This window comes from Zingiber officinale, chromosome 3B (assembly GCF_018446385.1).
Source record: "Zingiber officinale cultivar Zhangliang chromosome 3B, Zo_v1.1, whole genome shotgun sequence".
Classification (NCBI taxonomy): domain Eukaryota; kingdom Viridiplantae; phylum Streptophyta; class Magnoliopsida; order Zingiberales; family Zingiberaceae; genus Zingiber; species Zingiber officinale.
In genome coordinates, this window is record NC_055991.1 from 16573984 (window position 1) to 16588473 (window position 14490).

Consider the following 14490-nt stretch of genomic DNA (forward strand, 5'->3'; position numbering starts at 1 on the left):
CCTCTATGATATACTTGGACTTCCAAACACCAAGTGTTTAGTCAACCTTGACCCACATGGATTTTCAATCGTCTGGTTTCACTCACAAGGATTTTTTGAACTGCTTGGCTTCACTCACCAGGACTTTCCACACCAAGTGTCTGGTCAACATTGATCTACTTAGATTTTCATCTTCTGCCAACGTTCCCTTTAGACTTTCCTTTCCTAACCATCAGTTAGGACTTCCCAATCAAGTATTCAGTCAACCTTGACCTACTTGACTCTTTTTCGCATCAAACTAATCAAATCTTGACCAGTGGGGAATTGTACCAAACAATCTCCCAAATTAGACAATTGCACCTGCAATCTCCACATATTGTCAAACATCAAAACTCAAACATCTAGACTCAAGCTTGAGCTAACTCAAGCTTAGTCAAATTGATCAACCTTGATCTAGAGAAATTGCACCAATAGATTTCTAATCTTCCTTTATTTCCTCATCCTTATTTATTAAAAATAAATAAATCATGTCTTTAAGGAAGACTTCCCCTTAAAATATGCTACAACTTTTATCATTGCACCAACAATGATTTAGAATTTCTAAACCTTTAGGAAATTCTAAAATTGAAGTTATGAGATTAAAAATTCAATCTTGAATCTAAACCTCCTCCTTAACTCTAAGTTGGACACCTTTAGCCATTCCTTTCTCATTTTCATCAAGAAAATTACCCATAAATGCTTACCTAAGTACTACAGAGGGTTAGAGATAGTTAAATGACCTAAGTATGGCTTAATCAGTTGAAATAAACTTATTTCAGCCGAAATCAAAGCTTCCAATCGATTGATTTCATATACCAATCAATTCAGGCATGTCTTAATCGATTGGTTTAACCTTCTAATTGATCACATGATCAATTCCATGAGCTTCCGTGCTCACAGAAATTCACCACCAATTGATTACCCTAATCGATTGGTGTAAAGTAATCGATTGATCCAATTGATTACTATAACTAAATTTTTCTAACTTTAATTTTAGATTGAAATTCAGAAATCCTTAAATAATTCTATGTTTTTCTAAAAATCATGAAACTTCATGTAGACATTATTTATGTCATATACTATCAGGAAAAAGTAGTTTTCTATGAAAATACTTTCTATTTTCAGAGAATGACACAATATTAGAAATCATTTAAAACTTCAATGTTCCACTCTAACTTTACGTTTAACTAATCAATGGAAATTTATATTAACAAATAGACTTCACCAAGATTTTTTAAAATGTTTTTGAAATGTTTTTCAAAATAAATTTTTAACCACGATTTTTGGGCTAAATGCACATGATTTGTACATTAACTTTTCTCATGATTGGACTTCTCAAAATTCATGTATTTTGATGAAACTAAAACTCAAATAAATGTACCAAATCAATATCTTGAGTTTTATTTATCCACCTAATATCTCACTCATAGCTAATGTACCTCAATATACATGCATGTCATCCTTATGATTTTTGTGAGATGTAAATTAGATTCTCCCTAAACTAAGAAATCATGCATTTTTAACTTAAGCATTTAAACTTTAATCATCCAACTTAGGATGTCAATTGATGTCATTTTCCTTAATTTCAAGAAATTGAAATAATGCATGATAATAATTATGACATACATTAAATGCATACTTTCAAAAGAAAGACTATCATAAATAATGATGCATGTATGACCTGACATGTATCAAATATCATGGCAAGATGCAATGTCAATGTGTATATCATGATGCCATGACATGTGATAGGGCACACAAGCATACTAATTTTAGCATAAAGAAAATACCTAGATTTTCTATCAAGTATCACCAACTAATCGCTAAGTCAAAAATAAACCTAAGTTGCCCTTATCTCCTTAAGGCAAATGTCAAAATCTCAATTTGGCATTTTTTTTAAATTTTATCCTGTTTGTATCAATTTAATCAAGCTCAATATTTCAAAATTTTGATTAACACACTTTTTACTCTTCAAAAGTAAAAATTCATCTCCCATTTTCAAGATATCACAATACTTTAAAAATTACCTAAAGTGTCAACTTCACCATGGTTGGGTTAACTACTCTTCCAACTAAAGTTAACACACTCTAAATCCATTTAGGATGCAAAGAACACACTCTTAGAAATCCAAAATCTATTAGTGTTTCTTGGGTGTTCTAGGTATTCACTAGAGATAACTTTCCTTTATAGCTTCCTAATGATTTTCTTAGGCTTTTTAGAAGTCTTAGTCACATTAGTCTCCTCAAAGTTAACTCTAAGGATAACTTTTCTTGTAACTTTAGCTTAACTCCTAGACATAGGGTTAGTCCCATAACCATATGGAATGTTATGGTATGAGGACATCTTTTCCTTGGACTTAGGTTTGTATCCCAAATCTTTCTTGCCCTTAGATGACTCTTGTCTATTTTGACCTAGGTTTTGCTTCTTTGACCTTATGACTTTATTTGTCATTTTCTTAAGGGGCCTCTCTAAATTATCAAGTCTTGACCTCAAGACTTGATTTTTTTCATCATTAAGTCCTCAACTTTTGATTTTTCTTAATGACCTTGGATTTTTCTTTTTCTAGGCATATTTCCAATTTCTTTAGAGTTCTTACCTAAATAGTTTTCTACCTTCCTATACTTATGTAAGATAGTTCTAGCATAAAATGACTTGTAATTATCCTTAGGTTTTTCATGATTTCCATTTTCATGATAAATAACACTAAAATGATGAAATTTATTTCTAGCATCAATTTTATCATGATTTAAATAAGTACCCTTGACTAATGGTACCTTAGTTTTTCCCTTGGAAACTCCCCTTAACTTGAGCTTCTTTCTTTGTTCTTGGTCAGTTTCCTCCCTCTTGGGCATTGACTCTTATAATGTTCCTTTTGGTTGCAAGAAAAATATACAATGTGCTCCTTGCCCCTTTGTATCATGGGACCAACCTCTTTTGTCTTTTCCTCCATCTTGAGATCCATTTGAGTCTTCTTCTTCATCAAATTGGGGCACTTATGTTAGAGTAGGTGCCTTGCAAAGCTAATTGTTGGCTAGGGCTTTATTGACACTTGTAAATAAGCAACCTTTATTTTAATATAATTCAATTCAGTTTGATAGTTACTTTATCTCTATACCCATGCTAGATACATAGATAAAGTCCTTGAATATACTATAGTGAGATGTGGTGGTACATATGATGGTTATCATGAAATATATCAATATTCACTGTATATTCTAAATTTGTTCCTAGTCAATTGAGCCACCTAATAAACAAGGATAAAAGGTTGCTTGAGCTAGAGACTAGCATCTGTGATGTAGTGTACCATGTCTCATTGGTAAGGACATAAAGATGTTTAAACAAACAGATGAGTGATTATACGATGAGTTCATCGAACATTCCTCACACAGACTTTCCAATTGGTTATCATTTATCGAGTGGATAAGTCATCTTTGGTTGTGGTTGTACACTAGTAGTCCTTATGACCTGGGACAACACTGAGACTCTATATGTTGGGGCTTCACTTTGACTTATTTACCGACTCTATTAGGGTCATCAGTTGGTGAGATTGAGTGTAGTAATGAAACATATAGGAGTCGGTGTATTTTAGTCGAGAATTCACCACACACCTATAGGTGTGAATATCCTAGGTAATATATTATTTCATAGTGTATGAAGTCTTTAATCAGAGTTGTAAGATGTACTTTAGGAAAACAGTTTCCTAGTTACACATTCGATATCACTATAATATATATCACATGGTTGTTGAATCAATATACAATCCACGATGTACCAATAGTTATAGATTCGACCGAGATATATGAGATGAAGGGATCGGACTGTATATTAATCATAATCGGCTGATTCTTGTAGGCACTATTTAGTGATATCTAGGGAATCATGGGACGGTGCTATTAGATACTCTTATCATGATTCGTTGGGTGTTAATCAGAATTAGTTCTAATGTCCTATAATTAAAGTGTTAATCATAGGATGGGGGCTATTAAGGGTATGCCCGAATAAAGGATAAGTATAGTCCTGAATTATAAAGAGTTGTGAACCCACGGTTAACTGTATCCCTGAACCATTAAGGGTCACACAAGTATTGGTTTCCCTATTTCTCATTGAGAACGTCAAATTCAAGTAGTTGAATTTGGCGAATAATGTTTGATGTGATTAAATGGTGTATTGACAAATAAAGTTTGATATGATCAAATGTTAGAGTGATTTCCAGTCAATGGAAACAAGGAGAGTGGAAGAGTTCCACACAAAGTCTATAAATTAGATTTATATTATTGTAATAGTGAGAAAGTATGTTTGTCGTGTCAATGATATTGGATCGTTGATATAATTACAATGAATTTGTATTATTGGGTTCTAGAAATTTTTTAAAAATCTAATAGACAAATATGAAAGAGATAATAGGCCTTGAAAGTTAAAGCCTAAGAGAAAATACAATTACAATTAAATTGCATCATAAAAATTAATAAAATAAAAGAAAAAAAAGGAGGATTTAGTTTCTGATGAGATCAAGAAAAGAAAAATAATAGAAATAATGGAGGACATTTCCTCCACTAACCCACTTCCACCTCATTTTGGAAATAATGAAATTACATTTTGTTTTCTCTTTTTGCTTACTTTTAAACTATTAGAATAGAAAGCTCTCTGGCTAATTGCTTGAAAAAAGAGATACGGCAGCCACACAATTTCTTGAGTTGTGAAGAATCCGGACACCAAGTGCTTCATCCTCTCCTTGGAGTTTCGGCAGCCCTTCTAAAGAAAGAAGATAGAGATCTTCTTCATCTCTTCCATCGAAAAGTCTCATCTCTTTGTTGTTGCTTCTCCTCTTCAAGAAGCATTGTTGCCGCCCACCTTCTTCGAGTTATTTCACTACAACCGGAATAGTTAGAGTCATCCCCAAACATAAGTTGTTTGAAAGATATGTTTATACTTATATAATGATTCATATGTATATTGATGCATATGTTAATAGTTTTATTTATGTTATGCTTAAATGATCTAATATATTTATTTTAGATAAGTTAGCATGTCTAAATAAAATGATTAAATTAGCATTATATGAATCAATCACATGATAATTTATCTTTGCTATACTTTTAGGATCTTACTTAAACAGTTAGATTATAATACATGCTTAAATAAAGATCATGCTTATGTTTATTTTAAATCCATACGAACACTCCTTTGATTTAATTATTAAATCACAAATAAAATTTTAAATTTTCGCTATGCATAGGAGTGTAGAAACATGATATCCAAATTTCGAATTCGGTTCCAACAACTTACTCTTGTAGTGTCCACTCTCTCTACACTCAAAGTATATGATGTGACTTTTATTTTTCCAAATTGAAGTTGATATTCCTTCACAATTTTTGCTCCCTTGACTTGTAGAAGTGAAGCACTCTGTGTCTCCATTTACTCTGAAAGTTGAGACTTCTTCTCATTCAAGTGTCAATAAGCTCTCCCTCTCACCCCTTGAAGTGGATGTCTCTTCGATATCCTTCTCGAATGTTGAGCACCTCTCAATCTCCGAATGCTCTTATATTTGAAACAAAGAGTTTCCCTCTTTGCCTTTTTCTCCATTTCCCATTGAGGATGGATCTTTATGGAGCTTGACCAATTTGTTCCATAGCTCACTTGCATCCTTGTATTTACCTATCTTATACAAAATATTGTTAGACAATAAATTAATCAAAATTTTGGTTACCTTGTCGTTTGTCTCAGATTTTTTGAGTTGCTACTCTGTCTAATTCTTTTTCTTAAGCAGTCCTCCTTGACCATCAATTGGGGCTTCAAATCCCTCTATTAAAATGAGTTGTTTTTTAACGTTCATCATGAAGAAATTCTTAACCCTAGTTTTGCATTGGTTGAATCCTCCTAATTCGAAGGGTGAAGGTGTTCGGATGTCATATCCAAATCCATCTTGGAAATCAATTTGAAGTTGAGCTCCTTGATGATAAGTCCAATGAAGAGCGACATCATTTTGATACCACTTATTAAGACACGTAGAGAGCTAGAGGGCAGGGGATGAATAACTTCTTCATTCGCTTCTTCGATAATAATTTATAGTGGATACTCGAATCGAAGACTCCACAATGCTAACACTTTCATTTACTTGGTATCCACCTCCTTGAGATGACTAATCCAAGGGCCCACTTTCCCCACTCATAGATGCATTATGAAAACCTCCTTCCCAGAGGTGGAGAAACCTCGTACAATCTCAACATGAGAAATACAGTAAGAAACGCACAAGCAAATACAAAGGAAATTGAAAACAATTTACAATAATGAAATCTTACTTAGCTTGCTCTCTTGTTGCATGGAAATACCTCTTGATCGGTGAAATGCAGCAACACTTCTTCCTCAATGTTCCAAGCATTGACGGTGAAAACCCTAGATGAACTCCCCTTACTTGTCACCTCTCAATCGATTGTCACATCATCATTTGACCATTCAACCTATAGAATGGCTCTTTTTAAAATCATAATCGATTGGTGAGACATATCAATCGATTCAGCAGCTTCTAATCAATTGCTCCAATCGATTCAGAAGTTTTCTGATCGAAAGAAAGCAGCAATCTGTCTGTTCTCTCATAATAAAGACCTTAATCGATTAATCAATCAATTGGGAAAGACTGAATCGATTATCTCAATCAATTCACCAAGCCTCTATTCTTTGCGAAATACAACCCAATCGTTTGGACATAGCAGTCTCACGCGAAAGCTACTATACACTACAACAAATACGACTTTCTACAGTGCATCATCAATGGTATGCAGTTATGCAGTGTGTGATGCATGTCACAGATAGCATAATTACGTGTTGCGAAAAGTCATATTTGTTGTAGTGGTACTTCGTGAAAATCACACTCCAATCGATTGCTCCAATTGATTGGATGGTCCAATTGATTACCCCAATCTATTGGATGGGCAAATTGATTACCCATTGGCTTGTCCAACCCTAACTCATTTGATCCGAGTCTAGGGTCTCTTGCCCAACATCCGAACAACCGTGACCTATTGGGTCTTTTCATTGCCTAGCATCAGGTCAACCTTGACTTACCAGGACTTCTTCACCAAATGTCTGATCCTACTTAACCCACTTAGAATTTTTTTCTTGTCTAAACTCTAATTAGGTCTAGTCACTCGGTAGACTTCCACTCTACCTAATCTCGGTTAGGGTTTTTCCTTACCTAATCACAGTTAAGATTTTTTTCCTTTGCCAACGTGTGCTTCTCCTTGACCCACTTAGACTTTCCTTTACCTAACCTCAGTTAGGACTAGTCATTTGGTAGACTTCCACCCTACCTAACCTTAGTTAGAGGTTTCCCTTATCTAACTAAAGTTAGGACTTTCCTTTACTAATGTGTGATCCTCCTTGACCCACTTAGACTTTTCTTTACCTAACTTCCAATTAGAACTTCTCGTTGTCTAACTTTTAGTTAGGATTTTTCCAGCTCTCACATATTGTCAAACACCTAAACTCAAGCTCGAGCCGACTCAAACTTAGTCAAATTGGTCAAACTTGACCTGGGACGATTACACTGAGAATATCAAGTTGGTGATGACCTAGCATCGAATAAGTAAGAAATCCTTGTATAATTAGTTATTTAATAGCAAAAATTATTTTTATTAAAAAGCACACTAATAAAAATTAAAATAGAATTTACCTTAATGTGAAGAAATGTGTCTGAGTGGTGATATGCTTATTACATCGTGAGTGTGTTTGATTTGAAGATTAAGGAGAAAGATTATTATAAAATAAATTTATATAAAGATTAGTGAAAAAATATGAGAAATGTGAGTTTGGTGAGTGAAGGAATGAGTTAGTTAAGGTTTGAGAGAATGAGAACGAGAGATTGAATGAGGAATGAAGGATGGGATTGATGATATTTATAGAAAATTTTTAAATTTAGTAATTTTATGCAAAAAAAATGACCAAACTACTTTAAAATTAGCTGTTTTTTTTTCGAATTAGGAGATACTATGATATTGTTAGCTCAAATAGCCATTTAAAATGGCCATGAAAATTGGGTTGGTTCACATGCCATGCCCACTCAGTTCCGTGTCGAGTCATGCATGGCCCTAAGTCATGCTCGGCCAAACACACGGGTCATGCCCGCCTTTGCCTAGCTCAACCAACGACACAAGCTAAGTTTAGGCACCCAGAGATGAGGAAGGGCGTAGCAAGCGATGAAATGCTTCAGGAAGTTAAAAATAATCATAGATTCAGATATTCGAACTAATGTTGAATCTATGAGCAATAGAGAATTTGGCGAACTGAAACATCTTAGCAAGCAGAGGAAAAGAAAGCAAAAGTGATTCCCGTAGTGCTGTCGTGCTATGTCGGGCATCATAACCCATATAGTGGCCTAGCCCATTCGGCACCTCTAAATAAAGTTTTTGTTTCTATTCTAGAAGAGGCACAATAGGCTTCAACTGTTTGAGCTAAGTAGATCTGTCATACAATAATTTAATAGGAAGAACACCAATTGATCCACAACTTTAAACTCCAAAGATCTGTCTATGAGAAAGTTCAAACATCAGTTTCCAGTGATTGCAAAATAAAAGTGATCCCTCAATATGAGAAATTCCGAAGATGGTATTTGATTTTTCATCAGATGCAGAGTTGCCATGGTTGGTTGTTTGAATCATTCTCATTTATCTCTAGACAGACATGTACTGACTTCTTAAATCTAGAAATGAACATTTCACTCTCAAATAACATTTTATGACCATAACAATCTCAGTGTAGATCTTAATGGAAAAAGGTACTAGTCTTGTGATGCAGCACTTTCAAAGCTTCTACCTACCTCACCAAATGACTAATGAATGCCATGGAATACAACTCTAACCACACACACAAGATAATTAATGCAGGAACAAGCTTTATTTTCCAAGGACATAACTTATACAAGCTTTATTTTCCAAGTAAAACCAACGATTTACTTAATTCAAAACCTCATTTTAGCACCCAGTGATTCATCTCTTGTCAAGAATGCATGACAATTCATTTCATGATGTACTAACCTCACGTGTATTGCGTTTACTCCCCCAACTGCTCCTTCCAAAGTCCAAGCCTCATAAATCAACAATCGAAGACACATCTGTAAGGCGTGAACAAGATCAAGGCCATCATCTTGGTAGCCCCACTGCTTCCCTGACAAAGCCAACTGAAAATAATATAAATTCTGTTACCTTAATAGAGCAGAGCACATGCAGAAATCAACTTCACACTATCAGCTTCTTTCCAAATATTCAAAATCTTGAAAACCTCAGCTCAAAATTTCCAAATATAATTAAATGATTTTATTCAAATGACTAATATTTTTTAACCTTATTTTATTCCTTACATCTTTCAATCTAATAAATTGAACTTTTTCAGCAATAGAATCTATTAATTTTCTTTTTAAAATGCCCATATCATTTCAAACTATTTTTCTCATTTATCTATTCAAGATATGCTTAATTGCTCTCAAGGATAGTATTTGTTACTTTTTTTCATCTATCTTAAACATTTTTCATGTCCATTATATTTTTCTTATACATATTCTTTCCTAACAATCTAACAAATTCATAAAATATGTATAGTCATACCACAATCTTATGAAAATTTTCTTTTTGCTTAAGGATAACACAGTTATGGGCACAAGAATACAAATGTTCTTTGTCATATTAATCACCTCCTCTATGTCCTATTAATTATATCTTCATCAACATTCCCTTCTTGAATAATAAATCCTCTATATTCAAAAAGTTGCATATGCTGTATCCTATTAATTTTAGAGCACAAGTTTCTTAGGCAAATATCTACAATTTAGTGTAGATTGGACTAAGACACTGAAAGATACAACAGATCCTGTTCAAGTAAGGTCATAAGACACTGAAAGATACAAGAAGCTATATTAGATGGTCACACTGCACTAAATTTCTATTTTGGTTTGAGTATCCTAATAAACTTAGTATTCTAAATGTGAAAAAAGAAGCACAAATCCAATAAATAATGATAACTATATTTATAAATTTTTGAGTTGCATACTCCTGCTGGAAAATATTATTTCTATGCTGCCAAACTATCTTGACAAATAGGGAAAAGAACTGGCTCTTGGCCTCAAGAGATACTCTTGTCTAGCTGACAACGAGAAGATTAGGTAAGGTGATGATACAAAGCAGATTCAGAAGCATAGTACCTGGAAAACAGATTTTTTTTTTTTCAATATTATGAATATTGAAGACATTTCAAACATTCAGTCTTCATAATTAAGAAAGCTATTTTTCTCATTCAATGGGCATTCCACCTAGCTTTAGTTTCTCAGGGGAGATAAACATATAGCATACAGGTAAGTTCTAAGTTACTGCTTGTATGTGAGTTTCTCCAAGAAATTGACAAGATCTTCAAGAAGCTCTAAGTCATAATGCTCCTGATGTAGCAAAAAAAAAAAAGCATAGAAAATCGAGTAACAGAAAAGCCAATAACATTTTGTTAATCACTGGGAGCAGTAAGTATGCGATTATATTTAATAAGAACTTAACAAGAGCATATGTTTGATTGGGATGAAAAGGCAAGTTAGTGCCAAAACACATCAGAATAGTTTCTCTCTGGAGCTACAATACAAGAGTAGCACCACCAATGAATCAATAAAACTAAAATAGAATCCAAAAGATTCCACCAGCACAAATTTCTCAGTTTAAACTTATATGGCCAGCCTTTTATGTTAGGAACGTTTTAATGTCTCACTGAAATGAGCACCAATGTTGCAGAAGGGAAGCTATCTACTCAGCCTTTGGTTCTTAGAATAGTAATGCTTCCTTTTCCCCCTTCAGTGAGAATCTTAGTCTTCCCAATAACAGGCTTCCCAGAAAAAGCTGAGGTTGGGTAACTGATTGAAGGATCATCAACCTCCTCATTTCTAGGTCTTGATGATGGTTGAGAATGAATCCGTTGATTTATGTCCTTCAAAGTCACGTGTCCTTGAATTTGTAATGGTTTGACGAGGGTAAAAGGATAAGCAACAGAGGTAGTTAACTTTGTCAGAGAGCTGATATGAGATTTTCTGCCTGAAAAGCATAGTAAGAAATGATTGTAGACGGTCAAGAGCTTTGAGCATTACTTCCCTTAATCAAATAGGACGTTTAGCAGTACCACAAGATAATACCTTTGAATATCCTAAGAGTAGATGGTTTAGGGGGGTTCGGCAGGACCTTAGTCTTTTTATCAGGTTCTCCAGTGAGAAAATCTATGAAAAACAAAGGAGAGGTTTGCTGAGATAATACTCTCCCATATGTCGACAACAGAAAAAAATTCTGATGTAAACAAGTTATTGTGTTTTAAACTTCTTTTTCATTTGTCTGCTAACCTGAAACATCAATTTGACTATTGAGTTTGACTTGATCGTTCATACTGGAAGACCTATTATGAGATTCAACACCAGATTATCAACAGAATATAGCAACTATGTAAATTCAACCATGAAGCATGGAAAGGAAAAGATGTGTATTTAGAGTTGCAATACATCTCACTATCATTGAAATAGTTCTCCATCCATTCATCTGAGGATGGATCCAAGACTTCATTACTGAAAAGAAATCTATCATCTATCACAAATTCTTTGATTAGAATAGCTGGAAATCCACATCTGCTGCTAGAAAAATTCTTTCCGAGGTAAGAAAATAAAAACCTGAACACGTGAGATTCGACTGTGAATTTTGTGTGCAAATTTTTGCCGATGTCGAGTCCTCCCGAACCTAAAGTAAAAAATCAAACGCACCAAGTGGATGCTTTAGCCTAATTTGAATAAAGTATTAAGATGAATCTAATTTATCCATCTGAAGAAACAGTAGTAGAACAAACTACTTCAGAGGACAAATGCTCATTGACGGCTGTGGCACCATCATCATCAGAAAAAAAATTTAGAACACGACGCCTTTTCACTCTTGATGCCTCGTTTGCTTCCTCCACGCCCTTCTCGGCCTCATCTGCTACCATTTATCTCACTTGAGATTTAGAAGGACTTGAAACAGTCAGAAGAGAAGGTAAAGTTGACAAACATACCACCAAAATCCAATTCGTCTAAGTCGAAATCACCAAATCCTCGAAGTGGAGTTTGATTTCCCATCGTATCATCCCATAGAGGTAAAGCTGTGAATTTGAGAAATAGGTACTAAAACGTAAATTCCCTTGAAAAAAAGAAGAAGAAGAATTAGTTGTAGAAAACAAACCAAATTGGGAATATGTTGGCAGGCAACATTCTCCTTCTTGCTGCCATTGCCACATATCGCTGCTACAAATTCCACAGGACATTAGTACGGAGTTTCAAAAATTATTTTAACTGAACACTCAAAATCTCGAGTTCCGGCAGATCATCAAACAACAAGCTGCTTCAGTCAAAAATGGTAATGGATGCGATATCATCGGCGATCCAAGACCTCCTCCGTATTCTTCAACAAATCCAAAACAAAAGGATAAAAAAAAAACGAAAAATAGGGTCCAAGATCATTTGGATCCAGGAAGAAATCCTCTGAATCGGATCATTCGTAGACGAAACGATCGGGGAAAAGATCTCACGTGCTGTTGATATTGCCGCCATCGTTGCTACGGAGATCCATCTTTCAGTGAAGGGAAAACGAAGTAGCCGTTGAGAGAGAGAGAGAGATGTAGCAAAGTTTGACTCCTTTGTCTGTTTGAGACTGTGGCTGCCTCTTTATTCATCGGCTACTATCGATGCCGAAACGAAATGAAACGAAATGCGATTTCCACGGTCGGAAGGAAGTGAAAACTCCCGACCGTACATAAATGAACCAACGGTCATGATCTAAATTCTATTATTATGTCTATTTATTTCTGTTGCAAATAAATTATTTCGAACGGCAACACTCACATTAATAATATTTCACTAAAATTGTATGCTAAAACGTCTAACAATTTAGCAGTTTCTAATTTCGTCCTTCTCTTTCATTGATATTTTATTCCATTTTCACATTTATACATGTCAAAATTATAAAGAAATATAACATATCTGAAAATTTAGTTAAACTGTTAATACATAAACGATCAAATTCGTGGTATTATGTCTAAAAGTACAAATTACCCATGAATATTAGTTATTACTATTTTGAGAAACAAAAAACATATCAATATTGATATGAGATTTTAAATCTGACAACGGGACATTTATTTTTATGTATATACATGCATGTAGAAGTTTATTTTATTATTATTTTCATTATGTTTAAAAGTACAAATTATATTATTTCTATAATCATCGTTTCATTGCTAAGCTTATATTTTAACACATTTCTAAATTTGGCTTATTATTTTGTCCTTTGCCAATGGAATTTAGTCTAAACCATTTCAAAAAGAATTTCTTCCGGTCAAGTGAATAATTCTAACTTTATTTAGCATATCATATCGTAAATGTACCCAAAAAAAAAAACTAGATTTAGCACTTGAATTTTCTTGGACTTTCATTTTGATTTTCGAGTACATTTGACAAACATGTTAGACATAGATTAAATCTAACAGAAGCCTTTTACCGACTATATCAAATGTCTACCTTGATTAATTAGGTATAATTACACTAATAATATTTTTTTAAACTATATAAAATAAATCAATTAATCAAATCAAAAAATTTCTAATTGTCCTCTCCTTTTATTTAGGAGAAAGAGGCTAACTTAAACATTTCTTCTTTCCCCTTTCCCATACATTAAAAACAACTAATAAAAGTTATAAAATGAGCCATAGACAAATCAAAAAGGCATATATGTCTAAACATGCATCATGATCAACCAATCACGAATATGAAATGATTATGTCTTTTCCTTAAGATATTATATATGAATATGGGAACAACATTACAACAATCAATCAATCATGCAAATACCTCTCCCCTTAAGGTAGAGTATGCTTTTCTCTTTAAAATTTCAAGTTCATAGGTTTCCATATTGCATTAAAAAAATAGCATGTCTAATTGCTTAAAAAAATTAGATATATTTTAGATTAAACCAAGGGCATAGTATGGATTTAAAATCACCTGTGATTGATCATTGATAATTTCTGGAGGTTGATGGTGGGGGTCAGGGTGTAGGATCATTGTGTGCTAGAGAGGGGTGAATAGCGTTCATGGCTTTCACGCTCATTTTAAACCAATCAAAAAAAGATAAAAGCAGCGTAATAAAGATAGAAAGAAAACAAGACAATGTTAACACTTTGATTTACTTGGTTCGGAGCCTGTGATGACCCTTACTCCAAGGTCCGCACGTGAGAGTGTTTTCGATGGATAAATACTATCAATTCGAATAAGTTACAAATGCGAATAAATAATTAAGTACAAGTAATTTGACAATTAAACAAAACCGGCGACTTTAGAAATAGATTTTGAATGTAGTCGTCGTCGGAGCAACTTTCAGGAGTCAAAGAGGCATTTTCTGAGCAGCACGCAGAAGCGGAAGTTGTTCAGAATGTTGAATCTTA

At 33.9% G+C, this 14490-nt stretch overlaps 1 protein-coding gene across 2 annotated transcripts; it reads right to left on the reverse strand.

Annotated features, from left to right (window-relative positions):
- Positions 1–10533: 10533 nt before the first annotated feature.
- On the reverse strand, positions 10534–12706 carry LOC122055993 (protein XRI1-like). 2 transcript variants are annotated; one of them, XM_042617715.1, is made up of 9 exons: positions 12583–12706; positions 12237–12295; positions 12070–12156; positions 11872–11993; positions 11696–11762; positions 11531–11612; positions 11375–11427; positions 11174–11254; positions 10534–11075 (listed from the first exon to the last, which is right to left on the reverse strand). In XM_042617715.1, exons 1-9 carry the CDS (start codon positions 12621–12623, stop codon positions 10795–10797), a joined length of 873 nt encoding a protein of 290 aa, XP_042473649.1. In that variant the 5' UTR covers positions 12624–12706; the 3' UTR covers positions 10534–10794. The 2 variants fall into 2 exon arrangements, with proteins under 2 accessions (XP_042473649.1, XP_042473648.1); XM_042617714.1 differs by having other exon boundaries at positions 12237–12298; positions 12583–12692.
- Positions 12707–14490: the final 1784 nt, after the last annotated feature.

What these genes read in the sequence shown, in the direction of transcription:
- LOC122055993 (XM_042617714.1), bottom strand. Translation starts at nt 12,623, where the DNA reads ATGGATCTCCGTAGCAACGATGGCGGCAATATCAACAGCAC. An exon ending in GCCAACATATTCCCAATTTG is followed by an intron (nt 12,157 to 12,236) that starts GTTTGTTTTCTA and finishes TCAAATTCACAG; the next exon opens with CTTTACCTCTATGGGATGAT. An exon ending in TAGTCAAATTGATGTTTCAG is followed by an intron (nt 11,255 to 11,374) that starts GTTAGCAGACAA and finishes TGTTTTTCATAG; the next exon opens with ATTTTCTCACTGGAGAACCT.